The sequence below is a fragment of the Capronia coronata genome, assembly GCF_000585585.1.
Source record: "Capronia coronata CBS 617.96 chromosome Unknown acBCG-supercont1.6, whole genome shotgun sequence".
Lineage (NCBI taxonomy): Eukaryota > Fungi > Ascomycota > Eurotiomycetes > Chaetothyriales > Herpotrichiellaceae > Capronia > Capronia coronata.
Genome location: NW_006912898.1, coordinates 685,151 through 712,323, shown reverse-complemented (window position 1 = coordinate 712,323; position 27,173 = coordinate 685,151). Strand labels below are relative to the sequence as shown.

General features: G+C 51.5%; 7 protein-coding genes across 7 annotated transcripts; 4 read left to right on the top strand and 3 right to left on the bottom strand.

The window, feature by feature from the left end:
- Nucleotides 1-1,316: 1,316 nt before the first annotated feature.
- A1O1_06923 (uncharacterized protein) lies at nt 1,317-2,951 on the top strand (the record flags this gene model as incomplete). Its single annotated transcript, XM_007727800.1, has 1 exon — nt 1,317-2,951. The coding sequence occupies one exon, from the start codon at nt 1,317-1,319 to the stop codon at nt 2,949-2,951; it is 1,635 nt and encodes a 544-aa protein (XP_007725990.1).
- A 1,267-nt stretch (nt 2,952-4,218) lies between these two features.
- A1O1_06922 (uncharacterized protein) lies at nt 4,219-5,603 on the bottom strand (the record flags this gene model as incomplete). Its single annotated transcript, XM_007727799.1, has 3 exons — nt 4,219-4,412; nt 4,468-5,037; nt 5,105-5,603. The coding sequence occupies 3 exons, from the start codon at nt 5,601-5,603 to the stop codon at nt 4,219-4,221; spliced, it is 1,263 nt and encodes a 420-aa protein (XP_007725989.1).
- A 2,051-nt stretch (nt 5,604-7,654) lies between these two features.
- A1O1_06921 (uncharacterized protein) lies at nt 7,655-8,878 on the top strand (the record flags this gene model as incomplete). The annotated part of the gene is made up of 2 exons (XM_007727798.1): nt 7,655-8,293; nt 8,348-8,878. 2 exons carry the CDS (start codon nt 7,655-7,657, stop codon nt 8,876-8,878), a joined length of 1,170 nt encoding a protein of 389 aa, XP_007725988.1.
- Nucleotides 8,879-13,309: 4,431 nt separating this feature from the next.
- A1O1_06920 (60S ribosomal protein L34-B) lies at nt 13,310-13,853 on the bottom strand (the record flags this gene model as incomplete). The annotated part of the gene is made up of 3 exons (XM_007727797.1): nt 13,310-13,501; nt 13,601-13,724; nt 13,816-13,853. 3 exons carry the CDS (start codon nt 13,851-13,853, stop codon nt 13,310-13,312), a joined length of 354 nt encoding a protein of 117 aa, XP_007725987.1.
- Nucleotides 13,854-14,325: 472 nt separating this feature from the next.
- Nucleotides 14,326-21,530, top strand: A1O1_06919 (pre-mRNA-processing-splicing factor 8; the record flags this gene model as incomplete). Its single annotated transcript, XM_007727796.1, has 3 exons — nt 14,326-18,911; nt 18,973-19,079; nt 19,153-21,530. 3 exons carry the CDS (start codon nt 14,326-14,328, stop codon nt 21,528-21,530), a joined length of 7,071 nt encoding a protein of 2,356 aa, XP_007725986.1.
- An 834-nt stretch (nt 21,531-22,364) lies between these two features.
- A1O1_06918 (uncharacterized protein) lies at nt 22,365-25,760 on the bottom strand (the record flags this gene model as incomplete). Its single annotated transcript, XM_007727795.1, has 1 exon — nt 22,365-25,760. The coding sequence occupies one exon, from the start codon at nt 25,758-25,760 to the stop codon at nt 22,365-22,367; it is 3,396 nt and encodes a 1,131-aa protein (XP_007725985.1).
- A 345-nt stretch (nt 25,761-26,105) lies between these two features.
- Nucleotides 26,106-26,956, top strand: A1O1_06917 (uncharacterized protein; the record flags this gene model as incomplete). Its single annotated transcript, XM_007727794.1, has 2 exons — nt 26,106-26,284; nt 26,359-26,956. 2 exons carry the CDS (start codon nt 26,106-26,108, stop codon nt 26,954-26,956), a joined length of 777 nt encoding a protein of 258 aa, XP_007725984.1.
- Between the last annotated feature and the right edge of the window lie 217 nt (nt 26,957-27,173).

Genomic DNA, 27,173 nt, shown 5'->3' with positions numbered 1-27,173 from the left:
TATCAAGAACTGCTGATGCCAATATTACAGACTCATCCTTGCTGGCCAGGTATACAGACCCTACCAGATCTGGTCGGCGGTTGCTTCTCCTATCATGCCATTCTTCGCTCTGTCATGGCCACAGCCTCAGAAGCAGTGCCCCAGCTTAAATTCCTACCAGGATGACACCTCGCCTCACCAGCACTGGATAGTCGCGCGCTTGCCGCGTGCAAGTCTACACCAACTGGGCTAGCCAGCTCGTGTCAGTTGGGCGAGTGGGTCGATTTGACCTTTCAAGAAACCCCTGTCATCGACTCCCTACCTGGTCTACTCAACAGAGGTGAGCGCTTAGATGGACAGTGTTTGTATATCATCTCTGGAATATAAATGAAGCGTGCTTCGTCGCCGATCTCAACATGCCTACTCAACCACCACAACGACAACACCTCAAGTCCTAAATTGACACCATCTCTCTTTGGCCGCAACATCCACAAGGAAGACATCCATATCAATCCATATTATCCAACATGAAAGTCACATTCGTTTGCCTCACCTTGCTTCTTAGCCATGTGGGCTCCATCATGGCAGCACCAGTACCCGATCCTGCCCCGGTCCCAGCGCCAGTCTCAGAGATACTCAAAGCCAGGATCGTCGAACCTGAGCTCTTCCCACGAGGGTTCCTGAACAAGAATCACGGAGCGGTCCAAAGCACCGGCGGCGGGTAGACTACTTCTTCGATACCCGAACGCCTAAGAACCAGAACACTCAATTGATGGAGAAGCATTCGTGGCGTGCGCAAACCAAAGAAAGGGCGGAATACAACACACGCTTTGTGAGGTGACCGGTACGAGATATTTGTTCAAGTATCGAGCTGAAGGTTTACGATACGGGAGCTATACTCGTGCCAGCTTGTGTATGTCATCTGCGGACTTTGAGAATTGTACGGATCCTGACCTGTCTGGCATGGATGGTTGGAACTTGCGGGAATGTTGTCCCTACCTTGTATACTAAGGGAGTGCGAATTGGATGTATTTGCGAACTCAGTCTTCGCGGCCTTGCTTGTCCAGAAAGGCACATCTTGAGAAGGATGTCGCTGTAGGGGGTTTTAAACACACACTGTGCAGTATAGACAGCAATACTACTACCAGGTAGCAGTGTAGAATGGTAGTATGTGGTCAATCTGCAGTGATTCAAGAGCAGTGGCAGTCCCCAAAGGCGCCAAGGCTGGCGGCCTGTATCCAGTGACGCAGCCTGGGGCCCGCCGCCGTGCACTCATGAAAGTTCGATCCTTGTCAACTTGAACGTCACCGACCACAGCAGAGCTCACGATTGTCGCAATGGATGTTCACGAGTCTGTGGGATCCAAGCGAAAGAGATCTACCTCCCCGCCTCCATGGAGGACAAATGGAAGCGACCGCCGCTACCGCGAGCGAGACGCACCTCAGCGTCGAAACGACGGCCAGTCGCAGAAATGGTCGCACAAAGATCAAATGAAGATTAATCAGTTGCAGGAGGACGAGCGTATGAGAGAATGGGTGGCGCAAGAGGATGAGTTTGTTCTCAGACAGGCAAAGAAGAAGGCGGAAATACGAGTGAAAGAGGGTCGAGCGAAACCCATCGACTGGCTGGCAGTCACACTCCGGGTCGTCGACCCTACGAGGGATCCTTTAGACGAGGAAGTCGACGAGAAAGACCTTGAATTTGTGGACCCCGAAAGCGTCTTCGATGGCTTGTCCGAATCGCAGTTGGGCGAGTTACGCAAAGACATCGACACCTACCTGAACCTGGAAATCAACAGGAAGAACCGAGACTATTGGCAGACCATGCAGATCATCTGTAAAGACAGACAGAAGAAGCTACGCGCCTCTGGACCGGAAGGACGAGCAGTGAGTTCTGTGGCCTCAGACATCGACAAACTACTGGCACCGAAGACACACGAACAGCTAGAAGTGCTAGAGAAGCAGATCAGGAACAAACTTGATTCGAACGAGCCTATTGACACAGACTACTGGCAACAACTGTTGGACAGTCTGTTAGTATGGAAAGCAAAGGCGAAGTTAAAGAAAGTCTACCAGGACGTTCTCGACTCGCGGCTGCAGCAACTCCGACAAGAAAACGAGCGCAAAGCACACCAGGCTCAGCAGGACTTCAAAGATGCCAGTGTCACCACCACTGACCCGATCCAATACTCGAAAGACTTGGATCCCGAGCCGCTTCTCGAAATCTCCGCGAAAGACAAGACCCTGGAAATCCAGGACGAGAGCACATTCCTGCACAGCGTCGCTGCCAGCCGCCGCAAAGTCATCAACATGGGCTACGTGCCAGCTCCGAAAGGAAACGTCCAGAATACAACATCCTCGACACCTTCTCGTCCGTCCGCACAACCCAGCAACCCAATCGACCCGACCAGCCGCTTCGAGCAAGCCGGCGCGACAGATTCATCTGCTGTCACGAAAGCCCTATTCGACCGCGAAGTGGCCAAAGGCATGAACGAAAACGAAGAGATCTTCACAGGCGAAGAAGAAGTTGCAGGCACATCTGACGAGAAGCCCTTATGGAGCGGCAAATACCGACCGCGCAAGCCGAAATACTTCAACCGCGTGCAGATGGGCTATGAATGGAACAAATACAACCAAACGCACTACGACCACGATAACCCGCCCCCGAAAGTCGTCCAGGGGTATAAATTCCACATTTTCTACCCCGATCTCATCGATCCGACCAAGGCGCCGACGTACAAGATCATCCGCGAGGGCGGGCGGAAAAAGGGCCAGACCATGGCGCCCGCGGGCGAGGAAGACACGTGCATCATCCGGTTTATGGCCGGTCCGCCGTACGAGGACATCGCGTTTCGTATCGTCGATCGCGACTGGGACTATTCGGCCAAACATGACCGCGGGTTCAAAAGTACGTTTGAACGCGGCATTCTGACGCTGCATTTCAGCTTCAAGAGGATTGTTTACCGGAAGTAGGCCGTTGGATTGAGAGTGTCCAGTTTCCTGGGATACTGCGTCGGGTGGAAGGTGGGTGGAAAGGGAGGATGATGGACATTGGATCGATTCTACGATAGTATCAAGTCTGCACATGAAGCCTTGCGATGCTTTGGCTTTGGCTTCCTTCAATCTAAACTCTGACTGATGCGAGTTGCATCAATGGGTTATGGAAGCTACATTTTTTTAAGGGGTCAACATATCAGCATCGCTTTGAAAGGCGTGATATGAAATACTACATTGATACCCCGAGTGTCTATCTCTTGACTTGCATGTCCTCGGACTTTCGATAAAAGTCATCCTTAGCCTTGTCCACCTATGATCTTCTAGAAGGTACCTTACCTTATGCAGCACTGGTTCTAATGTTGTCGGTCCGTCCATATGGGAGAAACAAGCCGAAGCTTCGGAGAGATACGTCCCTTAGTACGTAGTAGGTCGGTAGTAGTAGTCCCATGTAGTGTTCCATTTCATACATTTCTTGGCCTCTGGGCGTTTGAGTATTGGCATCTCCTATCCCACAGGTCAGGATCCGATCTCACTCACAACACCAGATCTGACCACGACGGATGACGTGTCCCTACTAAGTACCTAGACATTCACATGCAATGGCACAGCGATTATGATGAGAAGATGACTGCATCATCCGGTGCCTCGGCAGGAGGTGGGGAGAGAAGATGATAACACAACTGGCAGTACTTAACCTTATCTGTATGTGCTAGGGATAGTGGGCGCCTAGGATGACTAGAACTTGCAGCACGTACTAGTATCAGGTGAAGGGTCCTATGACATTATGCTAGTTCTCCTACCATGGCACACTCAGGCAGGGGAATCGACGAGCGCTATACGCTCTCATAAGGATAGTGTCTCTCTTTCAGTATACCAAACCAAGAGAGCGTATTGGGAATAAAGAAAAAGAAAAACAATAAACCCCGGCTGCGTCGCTAATCGATATACCACGGCACAAAACAATACCACACAACGACTCTCCCACGCCGGTTCGCCTTGCCGGCTTATACCACAAATAATGAACCTTTTGGGCATCCAATACTTCTCATTCCCGAATTGACCACTCGTTCGTTCGTTCGTTCATTCCTCTCAAAAGTCCAAGTCAAGGTGAAAGCAAGCACAATCGTAGACGGGGTGCGCCGTGGTTTAGAACGCATCGTGAAATGTCGAGCTAGTAGTTACAGAAGGCGTTGATGAGGTAGACAGAATTTAATCAAGGGCGAAACCAAGGTCGAGGTCGAGGTCACGGTTCGGGTTCTTTGGGCGGTGTATCGCGCTCCGAGTCGGTTTGTTCGAGCTTTTTGTGGGCTTTCTTCTCCCCAGGTTCGACACCGTAGTCTTCTTCCCACGTCACCGTCTCTTTGTGCATGGCTCGGCGAACCCAGGGGACAGAGATGGCGGTCCAGATGCACGCCCAGGCAAACGGGACGCCCCATCCTAGATTCAAACATTAGCATGCTGCTAGAAATGGACTTTTGACCGGAAAACATACCGATTCCGTATGCCACTGCTTTCGGCACCGGATGGATGATGATCACGACCGTGCAAGCAATTGCGATGACGAGCGCCGGCACAGACCAGAATAAGGACTGCTGCTTGATCATCCTCCGGAACCGTGGACTGGCCTTATATCGGGCGGCCAGGGCTTCGCGGTATGGCCTGCCAGCACTTGCGTTGACGGCCACGACGTCTTCAATCAGGTAGTAGACTCCCGGGTAGACTTCGCCTCCTTTGGGCGTCGAGCTTATCCGGAAAGGCGCTTTGCGTCCGGACAAACTCCACATGGTGAGGATGAAGATGCTTCCGCCCAGGCAATACAGGAGCGCGGGAGCGGGTAAAGAGAGAACTCGGAGCCATACAATGTGCGGCGCGCTACCGACGATCAAAAAGGTGGTGACCGCTGCGATGGTCAAGACGAAGATCCAATGCGTGATATCGAATGCCCATCGATTCGACGTGCCCAGCGGGCGGAAGAAGTTTTCTTGTTTGGTCAGTCGCCAGCAGCGGACGGCGAATTCGACGTACGTCGGGCCGCCCCAGATGGTGGCCACAACGGCAAATACTGCGAGATTGGATGTCAGTTCTGAGAACAAACCACCTTTGGAAGTGGCGGGTCGCGGCGGACATACCTATCCAGCCCTGTACATGGCCTGCAAAAGTCATGGTATAATATAAAACAAGCGGGACCACACATGCATCCACCACCATTATAAAGATTGTGAGGAACAGCTTCCATCGTCGCCAACCATATCGCCAGGTGAAGGGTAACTGCGGGAGAAGGTCGGGATGTTCGCTATAGTATTCCTGCAGCGTGCTGGCTCGTCTTCTAAACTCTTTTTTGGTCGCCGCACGACTGTCGTAATATGCCCCTCTATCCGGCTCATCCCCGCTGTGTTTGTGGTGTTCTTTCCTCCTTTCCGAACTCTTTCTTCGCGCAGATGAAATGCTCACCCGAGTGTCGGCTCTATCGACCCCGGGGCTGGGAGGCGCGGCTGCTTCGTCGTCGGCAAACGGCCCTTCTGGACCGAAGTGAACAGTTCGTGTTTCTCGCACCGGGCTGGCGGGAACCACGCTACCATTGCGCTCGACCTGGGCACTGGTACGAATGCCTCGAACGACTTCGGGCATGGCGAAGTCGAGAGGGATGCTTTTGGACCGGTTGAATTAAGACGCGGAAGATACGGTCAAGGCGTTCATCCTCGGTCCGGAGGTAGTTGGGAAGTGAGAAAAGTGAGAGAGTGAGAGACCAGGACAAGGGAGTAGTCGTGACAACGAGGACAACGGGGTTGCAGGGTTCTAGGAAGGCCGCGGAAGGTCAATGCAGGGTGAGTCTGGGGCTCTGCCAGTAACAGTGAAGGAGGTATAATGCTGAGATAGATTGTCTGAGGGCGGTAGACCGTGCAGTGACGGGCAGAGGTGACAGACAAGCTGGGCAATTGAGATGATTATTATGTATTGATGAAATGGACGGCCATTGCCAGTGCATCACTTTGCATTATTATTGTCGTCAAAACGCTCAAGCAGTCGGAGTCAGCCAAAGTCAGCGAGCACTGCCGCATTCGAGGTTGACGTTGACGTAGACCTCAGGAGCCCCTACACTTCCTATTGGCTACGGATCGTTATTTATTGGCCGGCTCTGCATCGAACCAGAAACGGGCAAAATAATGCCTCGCGGTCTCGGTCTCGAGCCAAGAATCTTCCATCTCAGCTCCGCACTAGGTATTATCCGGTTAGTGTCTGCCGAGCCGCCAAGCCGCCAAGTCCTGGAACGGGCAATCATGTGACCGCGTCTGATCATCACGGTTCAGACTCTGTTATGTGGCTCAGGCTGCGAGAGTCATCAGTCCACGCATCTACTACTAACACTGGGGTCATCACTACAAGAGACCTACCTTATATGTTCAGTAAAGCCTACCATCCTTGAGCCTACGCCAGGCCTCTACCATAACCTGCGCTCTGCTGTATGTTTGTATGCAGGATTGTTGTGCGGTTTGGCAGTGTCGCAATCACCCCCAGCCGGGCAGAAATCAGAGAGCAGCCTGTCAGCCTTGAGATGGACCAGCTCCCACAGCTCTCCGCGGCGGAAAATGCAGGTGTATACTTCCGGGGACCTCTCCTAGAGCAGACCTTTTTTTCACAGTCGGCCCTGATCTTGGACGTGAACTATCCAGGCTACTACAGCACAGCTCGCAGCACAGCTCGCGTTCCATAACTAGTCCCTCTGTGGTGCTCACAGCAGACTGACTACAATGCACAGCCGTCGCAAGCTATGCACCCAACAAAAGGGGTTCGACCTTGGGTAGATTGCCGGATCTCTGTTGTCGAAAACAACGAATCTGCGACCTGTCTCAACACTAATCACAATGGTCTATAGTCCCATCAGCCTTCCCCTCTCTGGGAGAAGATCCAACCCTGCAATTACATCAGCTCGTCTGACTTGTCTCTTCTACGGCAAGACATTACTCTCCGCGTCAATAGCACGGCTGTGTTCTTCCACGGACAAAACCACAGAAACAAAGTCAAATTTTCTGGCAACAGGGAGAGAGTGTGGATCACTGCAGGTTGGCGATTTGAGGCCCAACTGGCTGCACATTGCCGTCCTTGAGAGGCGTCAACTCTGCATGCCGTTGCACAGAGGACATCCCATACTGCTCGCAGGCTGATTGGATGACGGAAGCTCCAAAATGCCCGGATTCTTTCTGGATGCATGTCGTACAGTACAGTACAACGCTAGCATGCAACAGGTCAGTGAGTCGTCCCCTTCATACAGGTGAACGACCAGGTGAGGGCTGAGGTTCAGGAATCCTTTGTTTGCGTTCCGTCTTCCCTAGCCTAACCCCCCTGCCTGTTTGCGTGATTCCCTCACTTCCATCATGTACCTTGCAATGCACAAGATCTGCTTGCTTGTTCTAAATAATACCATTTTGACCCTTTGACACCCTTGATCTGTGAGATCGTTCCTCATCTTCTGTCTCCTTTCATCCTGCAGTTTGGTGACTTATCTATCTTCCTCAACCAAGCGCTGCTTGTGCAAGACAGTTCACCGGCTCTATTCACAAGACGCACAAGTGGCATCGGTCTTCAGCTTTTTCTCTGTCTTTCCAACCCATACTGCTCTGAGGATGACTAAAATAGATGTGGAACATCACCATCGTCAGCTAGAGTCCTACAACGATATGATGGACTCTGAGCTTCCGAACCTGATGTCAAGGACGCTTGGCCAACACAATATCCATCCATCAACCTCTGCACTCCCAAACCTGCCGATGTATCAAGGCGGTGCGTTGCAGGAACTTCACCCTCTACTCAAGGTCGAGGGCATGACGAACGATTCCTTTGGGCCCATAGGATTTCATCATGACCATCATTTTCCACTCCCCGCCACCCAAGTCCAACTATCTGACCTGGAGCTTGGTCCGACATGGTTCACTCAGCAATCCTACCCACCGCTCATCAACGGTCGCGCTATCACGACATCCGAGTTGAATGGGTGGCCTGTAATGCCATACTCGGCCGACATTATGACACCTCCATACTCCACATATCATCATTTTGACGAAAGCGATAGCAGAAGTCCCTGGTCCTCATCGCCAGAGTTTGCGCACTGCAGACCGCCGACTATGGTCGGCGAAGATGAAGAAGGCTGCAACGACAAGCCATATGCGCGGCTGATTTATGAAGCATTGATGCAGGTCCCGGGCCACAGAATGATGTTGAGGGACATATATGAGTGGTTTCGCCTCAACACGACAAAGCCCCAAGAGTCTGGGTCAAATGGTTGGCAAAATAGTATTCGACACAACTTATCCATGAATCAGGTATGTTACAGCCCATCATTCCGTGCAGCCCAATCTCTGACCAAGATCTTGTAGGCTTTCGAGAATGACCGAGAAGGTTCTCGCGGCAGTGCGAGAAAAGCGAACAGCGTCTGGATGTTGACTGAGGACGCCATCCAACACGGTGTCCAGTCTACTACCAGGTATCGCAAGACTGCAGGGGCCAAAAGAATGGGAGGAACTCGAACAGCTGCTATTCAACGACAGAGATCTGGAGCAAGAGGTGGGCGTGCTGCACGTTGGGCAGCGAGGCAGAGGCGGCAGGAGAATCCCCATGTTGCAGATGCGACTCCATCGGCCAGTCCGGCCACTCCCTCTTATTCGGATGTCAGTGAGTACCAGAGCTTTGACTACAACTATCATCCATCAGCCATGCTGAGCTGGCCTATGACTCCGGTGGATGACAGTCTCCATCTAGCAGATGATGCGATGCAGAGCATGTGTCTTTCCCCGCAAAGCTCGTTCGATCCCAACCATGCAGATGAAGGTTCGCAACCCCAAGAAATCCTGCTGCGATGCTTGGGGGACCGTCACATGCAAGGACCAGATAGCTTGCGCACGACCTGACGGCTAAGGAACGAAGACGGTGGTAAAGCAAAGATTTGGACTCTGGCTGTGATTTGCGGAGATGCAGTGAGATCATGCATTGCCCGATGTATGTTCTGGCAAGGGGTATCCGTCATGATCTGGCCAGGAGGTTGAAAGTCCAGCATGGGGGCTGTTGTGTATTATTACCGTTCAGCTTTTCGTGCATGCTGCTGCAACCTAGAGAGCCATACAGAACAGGAAGGTCCCTTGTCCGGAGGACAGGGATACCTGGTGATACTGCGCTCGAGTACTATGAAATGTAGTCGGGACCGAGAAAGAGTAATGTACACAATACTATATTCATCGATCGTGTGGCGACTGGGCATTGAACGGTAGTGAAGGGCGGTTCAAGAATGTCTCGTTACTATCGAATAAAAATGTACATAAACATTGCGGATCTTGCCGCTTGGTGTCGAGGTTACTTTTGACTTCATCCCGGCACCTCGACTGTTGACGTCTACTGCCAGATAATCATCACCACTCCTTTTCATCAATCTAGCAGAGAAAACCGATCGACAGCCTTCTTCCGATCTCCTCGATCTAGCAGACTGCAGTGTGGCGCACCAGAACTTGAAGAAATCGACACTCGGCTGGAGACGCAACCGACAATCTCGGACTATCACACCTGGCTCGCATCAACCCAGGCGGATTTCTCTTTTCTCGGTTATCAGCAGCCATCTGTAGGCTCCAGGACGAGGCTTGAATTCTGCGCTGGCATTCTACCAAACCTGCTACCACATTAGTCTTGCCAGGGCATCAAACACTGCAGGCGACATTGACAAGTTGGTGATGAACAGCTATACTTAACAGCAAACACCCCGAGACCCACAGCAGGGGTTGTCAAACCGACTGCAGGTGGAAGATGCAGCAAATTACAAGGAGACAACCCGGGGATGACACTCTCTATGACCTGTCGAGCCAATATCATGCTCGGTCTCTCAGGGATATCTTCAGACTAATGCACAGCCAGCCCCGCGGGCAGAACCCTTCACTTCCGTTGAGAATAATCCTGGTCTCAAATCACCACAGACCATCGTCGACGTGGCGGTCCGGACCGATCTGAAGAAGGGGCAAAGGACAGAAACCGCACCTCGCCTTTCAGTTTCAGACGTGTTAAGAGCTGCACTGCATCCGTTTTACCATTTCGCAAAAAGAATTCTTTCTGTGACGGCAAAGAATATTATCGTAAGTTCTGGTTGTGCCCTTCTATCTATGTCAGATGAATCAGCAGGAAGTACAGAACGAACGGTCAGGAGTCGCAGGGATAGACTGTACTGGGGGCCCGAGGAGGCCAGATCGTTGTGGCGGCCACGAGAATCGTCCATGCACCTTCTCGCTTGTCTTTATTCTGTACCTTCCAGTTAGATGTCGTCCTGTTGCAGAATCACATGGCATTGGTCATTTCACCAACTTCTAGTGCTTAGATCGAGCGCCGACCAGGTCAACAACGATGCATCTAACGACAACAAAATCTCGGATAAATGTTCGATCTTCGGAGCTTACAACATGATCGTGTTCATCGGGGATACTGGCCTTCCATCAGATAGTCATGAGCTCTGCTGGCTTCCCGAGTTGGGCAAGGCGTGAGGAGATCGGTTTCCACAACAGGGAAAGAGATCTCAATCCTGGTTCTCTACCTGCGTGACGCTGGAAGAAGAGTCGGAGGTATGGCTGATAGCTTGACAACGGCATGCTCGAGATGATACTGCACGGGGGCATCACCAAATGCACTGCTGTCTTTGAGAGTCTCAAGATGACCTCTCCTAGGGAGTGCGGGTGGATGTTGCTAGACAAAGCCAACCCGTTCCCCCGGCGCAACCATCTGCCATCAGCAAGGATATACCTTGATACTCGCCAACGTTACTTCTTTGCTCATCAGATGGGTGGAGATGTGGTCCGGAACAGAGCAGATCCTCAATCTCACATCGCATCTTCCTCCCTGGCCGAGAAGTTGACCATGTCTTTGAGGCGAAACAATCCTGCAGTTGAACCGATCCCTCTATGATCGGACCAATGGTTGAGCTCCGTTGGCAAAGACTGCTATCAGAATCCGTCAGTTGATCGGACCCGGGTTGGATGGGCAGGTCTGAAACTTCCACCGTTACTAAACGACTGCTCTGGTTTCCAACCCAACCTGGAAAGCGAGCATGCGCGATTCTTTCCACGCAACTTGGCCGTTTTGGTGTCATCCTGTCATGCAATTCTCCGCCCATCCCTGGTCCTTGTCAGTCGTTCAGAACGTGCTTGACATATGCTGGGTAACGTGGGACAACACAACCTGGGACTGACTGAATTATGATTGGCAACGAAATTCCACAGCATCCGTCAATGTCGAGTCTTCACGGCCTTGTATTACGACGCCTTATGCGCGGAGAACTCAGTGAAGCTGCCGTCATGGACTCATGTCAATCTGATTACGAGCGTACACAGTAAATGCCTGGGCCAATGGCCTGCTCTGATGCGATTCATCCACATCGCTTGCAGATATTCGCAAGAGCAGCGGAAGGTACCCTTTGCGGGCCGAGACTTACGCCATTATTCCCGCATTGTCGCTGAGACCGACTCACATGTTCTAGGTACGAGCATCAAGTGGCCGGATATCACGGATACGCAGGTATTTCCGGCACAGTATTTGCAACAGCACGTTCAGAATTGCGAGGGTGGCTGTGGTAACTATCCTTTTCGACGGCACGCCGTGGTATCTCACCAGTCGGCCATATTTTCACACTAAGACACAACTCGATGGTCAAAACATTCGATGGACTATACATTCCGCCAATGGAGCAAATTACAGAGGTGCTGAGGGTCATGAAAGACAACCTTGATACGCTTCCGATACAGGCCTTTTTGTTATCAAGATGTTCTATGAGCGAACCATTGCACGGTGCCAGTGTGCCGTTGACTGACCAGGACCGCAAAGAGGTATGTTGTCTTGCGGAAGCCTCTGTGTCACCATTGGCAATCTGACACCAACCCTGACCTCTCATGCTTCAGCACTGCTGACAACTTCAAGGATGGCAAGCGACTTGGCTAGCGGGCACCATCTCTCAGAAACAGTCAAGGATTTCGGGCTGTGCCTGGGACCGTATGCGGTCTTCCGGCCTTCCAAGGCGTTGCTACAACGCACTTCACCCACCTCTGGAAGATAGGTTATCCCTCTCCAGGTTCGAGTTGCACAACGGTCCCCTCCAACAGAAACAGAAATCCCCCGATGGATCCCCAACAAGCTCCTCTCCCTGGCTGCCAGCAGATATGACAGATTTGACAGCGGCTTTTGTACTACCTTCAGAAAAGACCGACACCTCCAGCTTTGATGATCTAGGCACTGTGATGATGGTTATCTGATCTGCTTTTCCTGTATTTTGTCATATTAACATTCACGAACAGTCTTTGGCAGAGCCAGGGCACTTCACAGCCGTAGCCGCAGAACAAGATTGAAAAGTCCGTCGAAGGTGAGTGCCAAAAGACAGAGGGAAGTTTTGCCTCAATCCTGGCCTGGCGAAGCGTTGTCATCCGTTGTGCAGTGTCACTTGCTCATATCGCGGACACAATCCTTTTTAAGTTCATGCAACGAGAACACTTGATAGGCACGCCAGTGGAAAAAGCGACCAGAACGGAGCTTTGTCTAGTTCCACTGGTCCTCACCTGTACCACTGCGCTTTCCTCTCATCGTGATTTTGTCTGATAGTGAGGACTGTCATCGAGTGATTGAACGACGACTGAGCCTCCCGTTCCCCCCATATTCCACCTGTCAGACAATATGAGCATCGTCACTGCATTGAGACGCCATTAGTTCTCTGTGTTGCAGCTTTGTGGATTGTGACCTCCAAAGGTGGAAGCACTCAATACAGCTGGCTGGCTGAGGCAGAGCCGTCCAAGGACTGTCTGCTCTACAGCGTATGGTCTCTCGGTGCTCACTGTGAATAGGGCACACACCTAGTCTCTGCCAGAGCTGGCAATGGTTATCTAGCATGAAGAGCTTCAGGATCAATGCGTCAGGTGTGAACATGATAGCGTCAAAATGTCGAACAACAACAGGAACCTTTTAAGTATGGCAACGCAGGAAATTGGACACAAAAAAACTGTAACAAGCCAAAATGATAGGATAAAGCATGGAGAGACTAACAAAGCCATCCAGCCCGAAGCATCTTTCGTATGGACATTGTGGAAACAAGCATTTTTGCCGAATTTGTTCCATTAGTAGGGGCAGTCCATAACCATTGAAAATGGTCGGGGACAACTTCAGTACGTGGCGGAGCCGTTCATCCTGCGATACTGAATTCTTGTTTTTTGCTACCGACAGCACACAGCACCGAGATTGTCGAGCATAGAAATGCTTCATGAAACCCTTGCGCCCATGATCATCAATGAATTTTCAACCCATTTCTTTGCACCAAGTCGACTCGGCATCTATTTCTTGCCAGTCTTCTTCTCTTGGGTCTCCTTCAGCACCTTCTTGACGATCTTCTGCTCCTCGATCAAGAACGCTCGCACAATTCGGTCCCTCACGCAGTTGCCGCATCTGGATCCACCATAGGCACGCTGAACGGTCTTCTTGGGTCGGGAAGTCGTAGAATATTCTCGGGGTCGGAGAGCAGGCACCTATTGACCGACACACTGTCAGATTATTTTCTCTCTTGGCCAAAAGTCGTGTTGCTCCTCCATTGTTCGGGTTCGCAGAGAGGTTGGATCGCCACTTACGCCTGGTAGCTTGATGCCGCAGTCACCGCATTTTGGTGCTGTTCCTCGCTTCTTGATGTGTAGAAGTCTGAGCTTGCCACCGGGGGTCTTGATCACACGGACATTGTTGGAGGTCGTGTTGTATCTAAATTGCGATCACCAGTCAGTTCGGCCAGGTTTAGTCGTCGAATACGCCCGTCAACGATGGGATCGTAGGGGAAGGGCTGAGAACGTACGGGTTCCGGCGACGGTACTGAAGTCTAACACCTGCCATTGCGACGGTTTTGAGGGCGCAACAGGGGATATTGGATGAGGAATAACCGTGGTTTCGATGTTGTCGTCGAACCTCAGGCTGCGGAACCGTAGGAAATCAATTTTACAAAGTGCGGATAATCTTGGCAGTGAATGTCCCGATAAAGACTAGCGCGCTGTGCGGGAGCTAATCAATCACGTGACAAGGCGGGTCCGCGCAAAATGTTGAAGAACTTCAGGCGTCGCGGGAGGCAACAGTTCAACCATCGAACCGCGACATCGACATCACCATCACTTGTCTTCTGAAGGGTTTCATCTTGGTGGATGGTCGGCCTGAAAGAAGGAGATTGAACGACCTTGCTTTCCTGACCGAAGCAGAGAGCGGGTGGCGCTTCGTAAATGGTAAGAGACCTTTTGAAACTTGATCTTCGAAAGCGGGACAATCAATTCATCAAATCTATCACAACAGTCACTCTCGTCCACCTGACGGCAGGATGGCTTCAATCCCACCCCCTCCGCCTCCAGGATGGAGTGCTGGGCCACCTCCCCCTCCACCTGGCATGGCTCCTCCGCCAGGATATCGACCTCCCGTCGACCCGCAAGTAGCAAAGTTCGCACAGAAAAAGAAGGAATGGCTTCGTACGCAGCGGAATCGATTCGGCGAGAAACGCAAGGGCGGCTTCGTGGAGACGCAGAAGGCGGATATGCCTCCGGAGCATCTGCGCAAAATCGTCAAGGATATCGGAGATGTCAGCCAGAAGAAATTCAGCAGTGATAAGCGCAGTTACCTGGGCGCGTTGAAATACATGCCACACGCGGTGTTCAAGTTGCTGGAGAACATGCCCATGCCATGGGAAAGTGCCAGGGAAGTGAAAGTCCTGTACCACGTCAATGGATGCTTGACGCTGGTCAACGAGATCCCGCGAGTGATTGAGCCGGTCTTCCATGCTCAGTGGGCGACGATGTGGGTATGCATGCGACGAGAGAAGAGCGACAGAAGACATTTCAAGCGTATGCGGTTCCCCCCTTTCGATGACGAGGAACCACCTCTATCCTGGTCGGAAAACATCGAAGACGTCGAGCCTCTGGAGCCCGTGCAGATGGAGTTGGATGAGAACGAGGACGGACCGGTCTACGAGTGGTTCTACGAACACAGACCATTGTTGGATACGCCACATGTCAATGGGCCGAGCTACAAGAAGTGGAATCTGTCACTGCCGCAGATGGCGACGCTGTACAGATTGTCCCATCAGTTGCTCAGCGATGTGGTTGACAAGAACTATTTCTATCTCTTTGATCGAGAGAGTTTCTTCACTGCGAAGGCGCTGAATGTGGCTATTCCGGGAGGACCGCGTTTCGAACCTCTTTACAAGGACATTGATCCCAATGACGAAGATTTTGGTGAATTCAACGCGATCGACAGGATCATCTTCCGGGCACCCATCAGAACTGAGTACAGAGTCGCCTTCCCCTATCTCTACAACTCACTGCCACGAAGTGTGGAGATTTCGTGGTACCATCATCCTCAAGTCGTCTATGTCAGATCGGAGGATCCCAACCTGCCTGCCTTCTACTTCGATCCCGTCATCAACCCCATCTCATCAAGATCTGTCGCTCCCAAGAACCTCACGGTCAGTCACGAAGACGAGATCTTTGGCCCTGGTAACATGGAAGACGACGAGTTCGAGCTTCCAGGGAATGTCGAGCCTTTCCTTGCCGACGAAGAATTGTACACAAGCGAGACGGCTTCCGCAATTTCGCTCTGGTGGGCTCCCTACCCTTTCGACCGAAGATCTGGCAAAATGGTGCGCGCTCAAGATGTTCCCCTGGTCAAGCAGTGGTATCTAGAACACTGCCCGCCGGGCCAGCCGGTCAAAGTGCGAGTTTCATACCAGAAACTGTTGAAGACCTTTGTCTTGAACGAGCTGCACAAGAAGAAACCAAAGCCCCAGAGCAAGCAGGATCTCCTTCGCACATTGAAGTCTACCAAGTTCTTTCAGCAGACCACCATCGACTGGGTGGAGGCAGGGTTGCAAGTGTGTCGACAAGGCTTCAATATGCTGAATCTGTTGATTCATCGAAAGAACCTGACATATCTGCATCTTGACTACAATTTCAATCTCAAGCCTGTCAAGACGTTGACTACCAAGGAGCGGAAGAAATCACGATTCGGAAACGCTTTCCATCTGATGCGTGAGATCTTGAGGCTTACCAAGCTCATCGTTGACGCGCAGGTCCAGTATCGACTGGGCAATGTCGACGCTTTCCAACTCGCGGACGGCATCATGTATGCTTTCAACCACGTTGGTCAGCTTACCGGCATGTATCGATACAAGTACAAACTCATGCACCAGATCAGATCGTGCAAAGATCTCAAGCACTTGATCTATTACCGCTTCAACTCTGGTCCTGTCGGTAAGGGCCCGGGATGTGGTTTCTGGGCTCCAGCTTGGCGAGTCTGGCTCTTCTTCATGAGAGGCATCATCCCGTTGCTTGAGAGATGGCTTGGAAATCTTCTTTCAAGACAGTTCGAGGGTCGTCATAGCAAGGGTGTTGCGAAGACGGTCACAAAGCAACGTGTCGAGTCGCATTTCGATCTCGAGCTGAGAGCCTCCGTCATGGCAGACTTGATGGACATGATGCCTGAGGGTATCAGACAGAACAAGGTCAATACTGTACTTCAGCATCTGTCAGAAGCATGGCGTTGCTGGAAGAGTAATATCCCTTGGAAGGTCCCTGGCTTGCCAGCACCGATTGAGAACATTATTCTTCGATACGTCAAGAGTAAGGCTGATTGGTGGATCTCGGTGGCACATTATAACCGAGAAAGAATCCGGAGAGGAGCCACCGTCGACAAAACCGTTGCAAAGAAGAACCTTGGCCGGTTGACTAGGTTATGGCTCAAGGCGGAACAAGAGCGGCAGCACAACTATCTCAAGGATGGTCCTTATGTGTCTTCGGAAGAAGCCGTGGCTATCTACACCACCACAGTGCACTGGCTGGAGTCTCGGAAATTCTCTCCTATTCCCTTCCCCAGTGTGTCTTACAAGCACGACACCAAGATCTTGATCCTGGCTCTCGAAAGATTGCGGGAAGCCTACTCGGTCAAAGGTCGCCTTAACCAGAGTCAGCGAGAAGAGTTGGCGCTGATCGAACAAGCCTACGATTCTCCTGGAACTACTCTCGCCAGAATCAAGCGTTTCCTGCTCACTCAACGAGCGTTCAAGGAGGTTGGAATCGACATGAACGACAACTATAGTTCGATCAACCCTGTGTATGATGTCGAACCGATCGAAAAGATCACCGACGCCTACCTTGATCAGTACTTGTGGTACCAAGCAGACACTCGACATCTCTTCCCGTCGTGGGTCAAGCCTTCTGACTCCGAGGTTCCGCCGTTGCTGGTATACAAATGGGCTCAAGGCATCAACAACTTGACGAATGTGTGGGAAACCGCTGACGGTGAATGCAATGTCATGCTCGAGACGCAGCTTTCCAAGGTCTATGAGAAGATTGATCTTACCCTGCTCAATCGTCTCCTTCGACTCATCATGGACCACAATTTGGCCGACTACATTACGTCCAAGAACAACGTGCAGCTGAACTACAAAGATATGAACCACACCAACAGCTATGGGTTGATCAGAGGTCTTCAGTTCTCTGGTTTCGTCTTCCAGTACTATGGACTCGTCATCGACCTACTTCTGCTCGGATTGCAACGTGCGAGCGAGCTTGCAGGGCCACCTCAGAGCCCCAACGATTTCCTGCAGTTCCGAGATCGTGAGACCGAAACTAAGCATCCAATTCGACTGTATACGAGATACATCGACAAAATCTGGGTGTTCTTCAGATTCACCGCCGAGGAGTCGAAGGATCTCATCCAACGTTTCTTGACCGAGCAGCCCGATCCGAACTTCGAGAATGTCATTGGCTACAAGAACAAGAAATGCTGGCCTCGTGATTCTCGGATGAGACTGATGAGACATGATGTCAACCTTGGTCGCGCAGTTTTCTGGGATCTGAAGAACCGACTACCCCGTTCCATCACCACCATCGAATGGGATGACACTTTTGCAAGCGTGTATTCGCGCAACAACCCCAACTTGTTGTTTTCGATGTGTGGCTTCGAAGTCCGAATCCTGCCGAAGATTCGCACCCTGAACGACGAGTTCCCTATCAAAGACAGTGTGTGGGACCTCGTCAACAACGAAACCAAGGAACGAACGGCCTACGCGTTCTTGCAGGTCACCGAAGAAGACATCCAGAAGTTCAATAACCGCATCAGACAGATCTTGATGTCTTCTGGCTCCACCACCTTCACCAAGATCGCCAACAAGTGGAATACCGCTCTCATTGCCCTCTTCACCTATTATCGAGAAGCCGCCGTCTCAACCATCAATCTCTTGGACACCATTGTCAAATGCGAGACCAAGATCCAGACCCGTGTCAAGATCGGCTTGAACTCGAAGATGCCTTCCCGTTTCCCTCCCGCCGTGTTCTACACCCCCAAAGAGCTTGGTGGTCTGGGTATGATCTCCGGCTCGCACATTCTTATCCCGGCCAGTGATAAACGATGGTCCAAGCAGACCGATACCGGCGTCACGCATTATCGTGCTGGTATGACTCACGATGAAGAGACGTTGATCCCTTCGATCTATCGCTATCTAGTGCCCTGGAGTAGTGAGTTTATTGATTCTCAGCGGGTATGGACCGAATATTCTCAGAAGAGACTGGAAGCGAACCAACAAAACCGCCGGCTCACGCTTGAAGACCTTGAAGATTCTTGGGATCGAGGCCTGCCGCGTATCAACACTCTGTTCCAGAAGGACAGAAGCACTTTGTCGTTCGATAAAGGCTTCCGGGCTCGGACAGAGTTCAAACAATACCAGTTAATGAAGAGCAATCCTTTCTGGTGGACAAGTCAGCGCCATGATGGCAAATTATGGAATTTGAACGCCTACCGAACCGATGTCATTCAGGCCCTTGGTGGTGTGGAAACGATTCTTGAACACACACTGTTCAAGGCAACGGCTTTCCCGTCGTGGGAAGGGCTCTTCTGGGAGAGAGCGAGCGGTTTTGAGTTAGTGGCAAAATCACCACTGGCCATTCTCGTCCATTTCACTTGCTAATACTTCTTCTAGGGAGTCTATGAAGTACAAGAAGCTCACGAATGCTCAGCGTTCCGGTCTGAATCAAATTCCAAATCGTCGGTTCACACTCTGGTGGTCTCCAACGATAAACAGAGCAAGTAAGTTGAAAAGCCCTTATTGTTTTGGACAATCTCGCTGTCGAATTAAAGATTGCTAACTGGGTGTTTGTAGACGTCTACGTCGGTTTTCAGGTTCAACTCGATTTGACCGGCATTTTCCTGCATGGCAAGATCCCCACTCTTAAGATCTCATTGATCCAGATCTTCAGAGCGCATTTATGGCAGAAGATCCACGAGTCCGTAGTGATGGACTTGTGTCAAGTTTTCGACCAAGAGCTTGAGCAATTGGGTATTGAGACTGTTCAGAAAGAAACCATCCACCCTCGAAAATCGTACAAGATGAACAGTTCTTGTGCAGATATCCTGCTGTTTGCCAGCCACAAATGGAATGTCACTCGGCCATCCCTCCTGTTTGACACCAAGGATCAAATCGAAGCCACCACAACGAACAAGTTCTGGGTCGATGTGCAGCTCCGTTATGGCGATTACGATTCTCACGACATTGAGCGATACGTTCGAGCCAAATACCTCGACTATACAACGGACAGTATGAGCATCTATCCATCCGCGACTGGTCTTATGATTGCCATCGACCTTGCCTACAACCTCTACTCCGCATACGGACAATATTTCCCAGGTCTGAAGGCTCTCATTCAGCAGGCCATGGCTAAGATCATGAAAGCCAATCCCGCTCTCTATGTGCTGCGTGAGCGTATCAGAAAGGGTCTCCAACTGTATGCTTCCGAGACAACTCAGGAGTTCTTGAACTCCCAGAACTACTCTGAGCTGTTCAGCAACCAGACCCAGCTGTTCATTGATGATACCAACGTTTACCGCGTTACCATCCACAAGACATTCGAGGGCAACTTGACCACCAAACCAATCAACGGAGCGGTGTTCATCTTCAACCCGAAGACTGGACAACTGTTCTTGAAGATCATCCACACCAGTGTCTGGGCCGGTCAAAAGCGATTGGGGCAATTGGCCAAATGGAAGACGGCTGAAGAAGTTGCTGCGCTGATCAGATCTCTACCGGTCGAAGAGCAGCCCAAGCATTTGATTGTGACTCGCAAAGGTCTTTTGGATCCACTGGAAGTTCATCTGCTGGACTTCCCCAACATTTCCATCAGAGCATCGGAATTGCAGCTTCCCTTCCAGGCCGCCATGAAGGTCGAGAAGTTGGCAGACATGATCCTTCAGGCCAAGGAGCCACAGATGGTACTGTTCAACCTGTACGACGAATGGCTGAAGACCATTTCATCATACACGGCCTTCTCCAGACTGATCCTCATTCTGCGTGCCTTACACGTCAACACGGACAAGACGAAGTTGATTCTCCGGCCCGACAAGACTGTCATCACCCAGCCACATCACATCTGGCCCAGTCTTTCGGACGAGGATTGGATCAAGGTCGAAGTTCAATTGCGAGATCTGATCTTGAACGACTACGGGAAGAAGAACAACGTCAATGTCCAGTCCTTGACTTCCAGCGAAGTACGAGACATCATCTTGGGTATGGAGATTTCGGCGCCTTCTCTCCAAAGACAGCAAGCGGCCGAGATCGAAAAGCAGCAACAAGACCAACAGCAAATGACCGCGGTGACGACCAAGACACAGAACGTCAGAGGAGAGGACATCATCGTCACGACCACCTCGCAGTACGAGCAACAATCGTTTGCATCCAAGACCGAATGGCGTACACGGGCAATCGCCACATCCAACCTGCGGACCCGGGCCAACAACATCTACATTTCGAGCGACGACATCCACGAGTCCGAGGATTCATACACGTATGTTCTGCCCAAGAACATCTTGAAGAAATTCATCACCATCGCCGATCTCCGGGTCCAAGTGGCCGGCTATCTGTACGGTTCATCGCCCCCGGACAACGACCAAGTCAAGGAGATCCGCACCATTGTCATGGTGCCGCAAGTCGGCAGCACACGCGAAGTCCAGCTACCTCATCAGCTCCCACAGCATGAGTACCTCAAGTCCATGGAGCCGTTGGGCATCATCCACACCGCGTCCGGGAACGAACCATCGTACATGACGCCCCAGGATGTGACGACGCATGCGCGCCTCATGGCGCAACACCCGTCATGGGACAAGAAGACGGTCACGCTCGTGGTGTCGTTCACGCCCGGCTCTGTGTCTCTGTCCGCCTGGTCCCTGACTCCAGCAGGCTACACGTGGGGCGCCAACAACAAGGACACACAGTCCGACAACCCGGCCGGCTTTTCGACCTCGTTCGGCGAGAAGACGCAGCTCCTGTTGTCGGACAAGGTGCGTGGCTTCTTCTTGGTGCCGGAGAACGATAGCTGGAATTACAGTTTCATGGGTGCCAGCTTCGCCGCCGTCGAGAAGAGACCGGTCTACGTCAAGATCGACACTCCTCGGCGGTTTTACGATGACAAACATCGTCCTATCCATTTCAGCAGTTTCAATGAGTTGGAGGATATCTGGGCGGATCGCGAGGATGTGTTTGCTTAGGCTGGTGCCGTCAACGGCAGGATGATATGTTAAAACCCACGATGGAGCAGGACATGGTGGGAAATGTATGAACACAGGTAATCAGAACATTACTCAAGGAATGAAATGATTCAAAAAGGCTGCTATGACTACAGCGATACAACGGTGATGGCCACTATCAACATCAATCCCCCTGATGGTAAGGAAGGTATAGAGCGTTGGAGTGATGGAGCGTGCCGTGATCAGGAGATATAATATTTAGTGGAGTATAAGGTAAACACCAGATTCAAGAGAACCTTAAGAATGGTTATTAGTATACATAGCCGCAGTATATAAGGTATTCACCTAAAAGAGGTTATTATGAACAAGCTACTTTAACCATATTGTCTATTTGGGTTCCACTTTTCGTATAAGATGGTAATTTACTTGTTGCTGAAGGCCGCTCTATCTCTATTAGGCGATATATTAGTAGGAGAGACTCTAGACTTATTATTATTATGATCCCTGATGATGGGTGAGGAAGGATTAGAGAAGATACGAATATGACTGATGGTGATGGAGGAGTGTGCCGGAAGTAATGACTCTTGTATGGCTTGAAGTTAGGGAGCTCGTCAAGCACTAAAAGGTGAGGTCAGTAAGTCTTGAGGCTAATATTGTTGACATGACCTGTGTCGCTCAGAAACAGAAAAAGGTACCTATATAACTCAGGCTTGAATCTCTGCAGTGTAATTCTAGAAAAGAATCGCTCAATGGGGTATCATAACAAGTATCTCAAATCAACATGACATCGTAATATCATCAACTCATCAAATCCGCAGTTCGACAACATGAGACGAACCAAAGAACTCCCAGTAGTCAAAGCTCGTCGTCCTCGTCCTCATCCTCGGTCTCTGTGTTGACATCAAGAGCAACGACATCCAAGTCCGTCCTATTCTTTGGTCCCATCGCAGCCTCTGCTTTAGGGTGCATCCCGGTTGCCTCAGTCCGTTCGACAGACCCCTCAAGCTTGACGTCGGCTCTCCTCACCTCCCACTTGACCGGATCGCCCTGGTGATCATCGCTTCTATGCGGCTCTAATTTGGGACGCACATCTGCTCCCTTTGCTTTGAAAGAGTCGCTTTTCACGAACCCGTCAAGGACGTCACGACGATAATGGTAAAACCGATCCAGACACTCTCTGCGCTCCGCTTGGGTCCAGTTTTCGACGACCAAGGCAAACGAGACCACGTCGTCGCCATACCCAGCCCAGCGCGCCATGCTGCAGAACTGCCGTTTCATGACGGCCTGCGGGGGATGGTACTTGTATCTGATGCCGCCGTTGGGTGTAGTGCTTCCATCAGCATCACTTCCGTTCCCGTACACATGTCCACCCCCGTGGCCACTAGTGCCTAGCCCTGTCTGTGATTCGTCCTGGAACACTTTGGACTGTTGCTCCTGTGTGCCCCAACGTCTGTCGGTGTCGGCGGCCTCTTCGGCGCGTTTGGAGAGCAGCGCTTCGACCTTGGACGAGCCAATGACTTCGCTGTTCTCATGGGTATATGACACCCCGACGGATGACAGGATGGCTTGAATGGGATCATGTTTTTTGACAACCTGCGTCTTGCCCGGGGCAAGCGACGTCTTGGACCGGGAGCGAGATTCGCCAATGATCTCCGCTGCGAGCTGCGAGATGGCTGCATCTTCTTCGGCTTTGATGGGGCGGAGCGTGGTGTCTTCTTCTTTGACCACAACTGGCTCCGCCTCGTCACCGCTGTCATGCCCTTCGAGATCAAGGTCTGCAACACGAACCCCTGCTTTAGATTCTGCAATATTGGTCTTGTTGACGATGTCTCGCAACACCTGATTCTCGTTCTGGAAGGCGAAGAGATTCTGTAGTCCGAAGATCTCTCCTTTCTGGTCCTTACGGTCCTGGACGCCGTGAAAATATCGTCGTTCGGAAGTGGCAGTGTACCCGATGTTGGCTTGCTGCTGTTTGTAGATCTGGCGAGCATAGACGATCTCCTCCATGGTACCTTGACTCACCAGGCGGAAGACCTCAACATCCCGCGTTTGGCCGATTCTGTAGGCTCGGTCTTGTGCTTGTAAGTCGTAAGACGGATTCCAGTTCGGATCGACGACCACAACCTTATTGGCGGAAGTGATGTTCAACCCGACTCCACCAGCTCGGGTGCTGATGAGAAACACGAACTGTGTGGGATCGGTGTTGAATTCTCGAACGGCCGCATATCGATCGTCATATTGCATGCTTCCATCCAGATATTTGACGTTGAACTGGGTGCTGATGAACAAATCCTGAAGCATGCGGAGCAGTCTGACGCTGTGAGAGAAGATGAGGACTTTGTTACCGCCCTGGTCATGCCAGAAAGTGAGCAACTTCTTCATAACACGCCATTTCCCACAATATTCGGGATTGCCCGTGTGCATGATGCTGTCGCGAGTCCGATAGATTTCAGACCACTGCTCGGGCATGGCAATCTGCAGCATGTCGAGGTCCTTTGCCTGCTTTTCGGATGAATCGGACCCCTGAGGGATCAAGACCGCCAGATGGTTTGCTATCTTCTGGAGAACCTGGATTGCCGGGAAGACCCAGCTTTGCCATTTGCTCCCATCTTCCAGCTCCATATGACAGCACCAGCCCGCTTTCTTTCCACTTCCACAATCACACAGCTCGCTGCTATTCTTGATGTGCTCGACAATATCGCTTTCGAGGAAATTCTGGTACGCGCTTGCCTGTGTCGCCGTGAGCGGACAAAACACCACTCGATCAGTCTTTCTCGGAAGCTGGTCCTTGATTAATGCTTTCGTCCGCCGCAGGAAGAACTGCGGGAGTAGGTTATTGACGAGCATCTTTGCGGTTTTCCTGGCTCTTGCGAGCTGATAGTTCGAAGCGTCGTGACTCTGGCCTAACTTAAGCGGCTCGCAAATGGACGTCCTCCAGGTAGAGACAGGGCCGAACCGACCCGGGTTTGTCCAATTGAGAAGTGTCCACAGTTCCTCGTACTTGTTCTGAATTGCGGTTCCTGTCAAGCCAATACGACAAAGAGCGTTGACTTCAACCATTGCTTTCGTGGTGTCCGATCTTCGATCCTTGATCTGATGACATTCGTCCGCAACAACGCAATCCCATTGGACCATGTTGATCTCGCTTTTGTTGGCACGGTAAGTGTGGTATGTGGTTATCATAACCTCGAGCATGCCTGCCTGAGCCTCCAGAAAGACCTCATGTCGGTGAGAGGCATTGCCATGATAGAGATCAACGTGCCACCAGCCCCACCGTTCGAATTCATCTTTCCAGTTGTTCATGAGTGTACCTGGACAGATGATGAGGGTGCGAGGGTACGTCTGACCAGCACGCCGCATTTTTCGCATTCTCTTGTTGTCCCGCTCGTCGCCGGTTTTCCCATATGCTGCTGTCAAAAATGCTATCACCTGCACGGTCTTGCCCAAGCCCATGTCATCCCCAAGAATCCCTCCCTTTTGATACACAAAAAGTTCATGTAGGAAGGCCACGCCCTTAACCTGGTAATCCCGCAGGAATTGCGCGAGGGGTGCTGGTATCAACCCAAGGGAGTACGGAAGCTCGATGTCCTTGTATTCTCTAACCGCGGCAGACTGACGAAAGGTCGGCCGTTCCTTCAGATGTTGTGGGTTGTCATCGTCAGAAAAGAATACCTCATTGTAGTTGGGCGGTAGTAGTAAGCCACCAGCCTTCAACCTCTTGATCCGCTCATCGAATTTCTTTCTCCGTCCCTGAATGTAGTCTGGCGTGGTCCATTCCATGAGGTCCTCGTCTGGGTCGGATTCATCGTACTCTTTGAGTTTCCTCCGCTTCCTCGGTCCTTGTCGACCGACTCCAGTTGTGGTACCACCTGTTCGCGCTCTGGAAGGCGCATCCATCTCCTTAGCAATGGCCCTAATCTTACGGGCTTTCTTCCCAGCTCGCTTTTTGGCTTCCGCCGCTCTGGTCTTGGATTTCTCATCCCCGGTCCATGCATAGTTGAGTTCGTCATCGGAATCCAACTGTACGGGTTCGTGGATTGCTGCAGCAGGACTGCGGCTCTCTTTTGTGTCGGTCTTAGCAACTATTGCTGCGTCGGAAGCCCCCGATCCAGTTGTAGTAATTGATATCAGTTCAGGGCTCTCTGTCTTGACTCTGTCCGCTCGATTCGCTGTGAGTGTGGTTGGAATGCGGCGTTCCTGTTTGATGCGAGGCTGGTCCAGGTCATCATCCTCGCTGTCGGTGAAGACCATCCTGGGCACGGACCAAGATAGGAGGTACGCCGACCGGCCCAGAATGTAGATCAGGGAGTGGGCAGAAGAGACCGACTTGCTCGCTAGCAGAGCGTAAACAAGTATTCGCCGATTGACGATGGCGTTGGTGATGGCGGGGCAAAAGTCGCGAAGTGACGCAGTCGCGCTTCTGCGTATTTTTTAAGTGAACACGAAAATTCCGCCTGAGCACGGGAACGATTTGGGCTTCACTTCGGCCCAATTGGCGTGGCCTCACAATTTCTTTGACTTACATTCGTTGTCCAACCCACTGGATGGCTTGCTGATCTTAGAATTGTGTGTGCGTCTTCGACGCCATTCTGCAATATGCCTCTCGATACCATTTCCACCTATGCGCAAACGCTGCTACGACAAGATGGTCGGCGATGGAATGAACTGCGCAGAATTACCGCTTCAATCTCAACCCAGCCTTCCAGCGATGGAAGTAGTCTTTTGACCATGGGCAATACAATGGTCCTATGCACAGTGACTGGTCCAAGAGAGGGGTACGGTTCACAATTCGAACTTACTGTCAGGCGCATAGGTTGACTCTCACTAACTGTATTTGATCATTCCACAGGCGCGGTCAACGAGATAACACCAATGCCACAGTTGAGACTGAGATCAACGTCGCCCCTTTTGCACAGATGGACCGCCGAAGACGAATCAGAAATGACAAACGCATCCAAGAGCTTCAAAGTACGGTCTCAAACGCATTCCAGAGTCATCTCTTCACACATCTCTACCCACGTTCGACCATCTCGATCTCCCTCCACGTCCTGAGTCTTGATGGAGCACTGCTGGTGGCGTGTCTCAATGCAGCGAGCCTTGCTCTTGTGGATGCTGGTGTCCCGATGCCCTCTATTCTCGCCGCCATTTCGAGCGGAAGTGTCACTCCGACCGACGATTCTTCGGCCAGACCTGAACCTATTCTAGACCTCAACAACACTGAAGAGCAGGAGTTGCCTTTCCTATCAATTGCAACCGTTGCAGGTCAGCCAGGCTCGGAAGACAAGGTGTCTGTTCTGATGATGGAATCACGATGTCAGATCGGTGGCGCGAACAGCAAATTAGAGAGCATGATGGCCACAGGAGTCGATGGATGCAAGCAAGTTCGAAGGAAAATGGAAGATGTTATCAGGAAACACGGAGCGAGAGTGATCCAAGGAAGGAAGTAGGCGGACTTTCGAGTCACCTCAAGAATCCTTCTTGATTTGCATTGACAGAGGGTGGCCAAAGGTGGTTTAGACGTTTGGAAATCGTGCTGATTATCTACGTCTGCTGCTCGCTCAGTGGCACTGGCGACCTCTACACGCGTACGGGTTCCTCCAGTCAAGAACACAGACAGGCCACTCTCTTCTCGTTGCCCGGTTGTCGCACGTCCGTCCCAGTTGC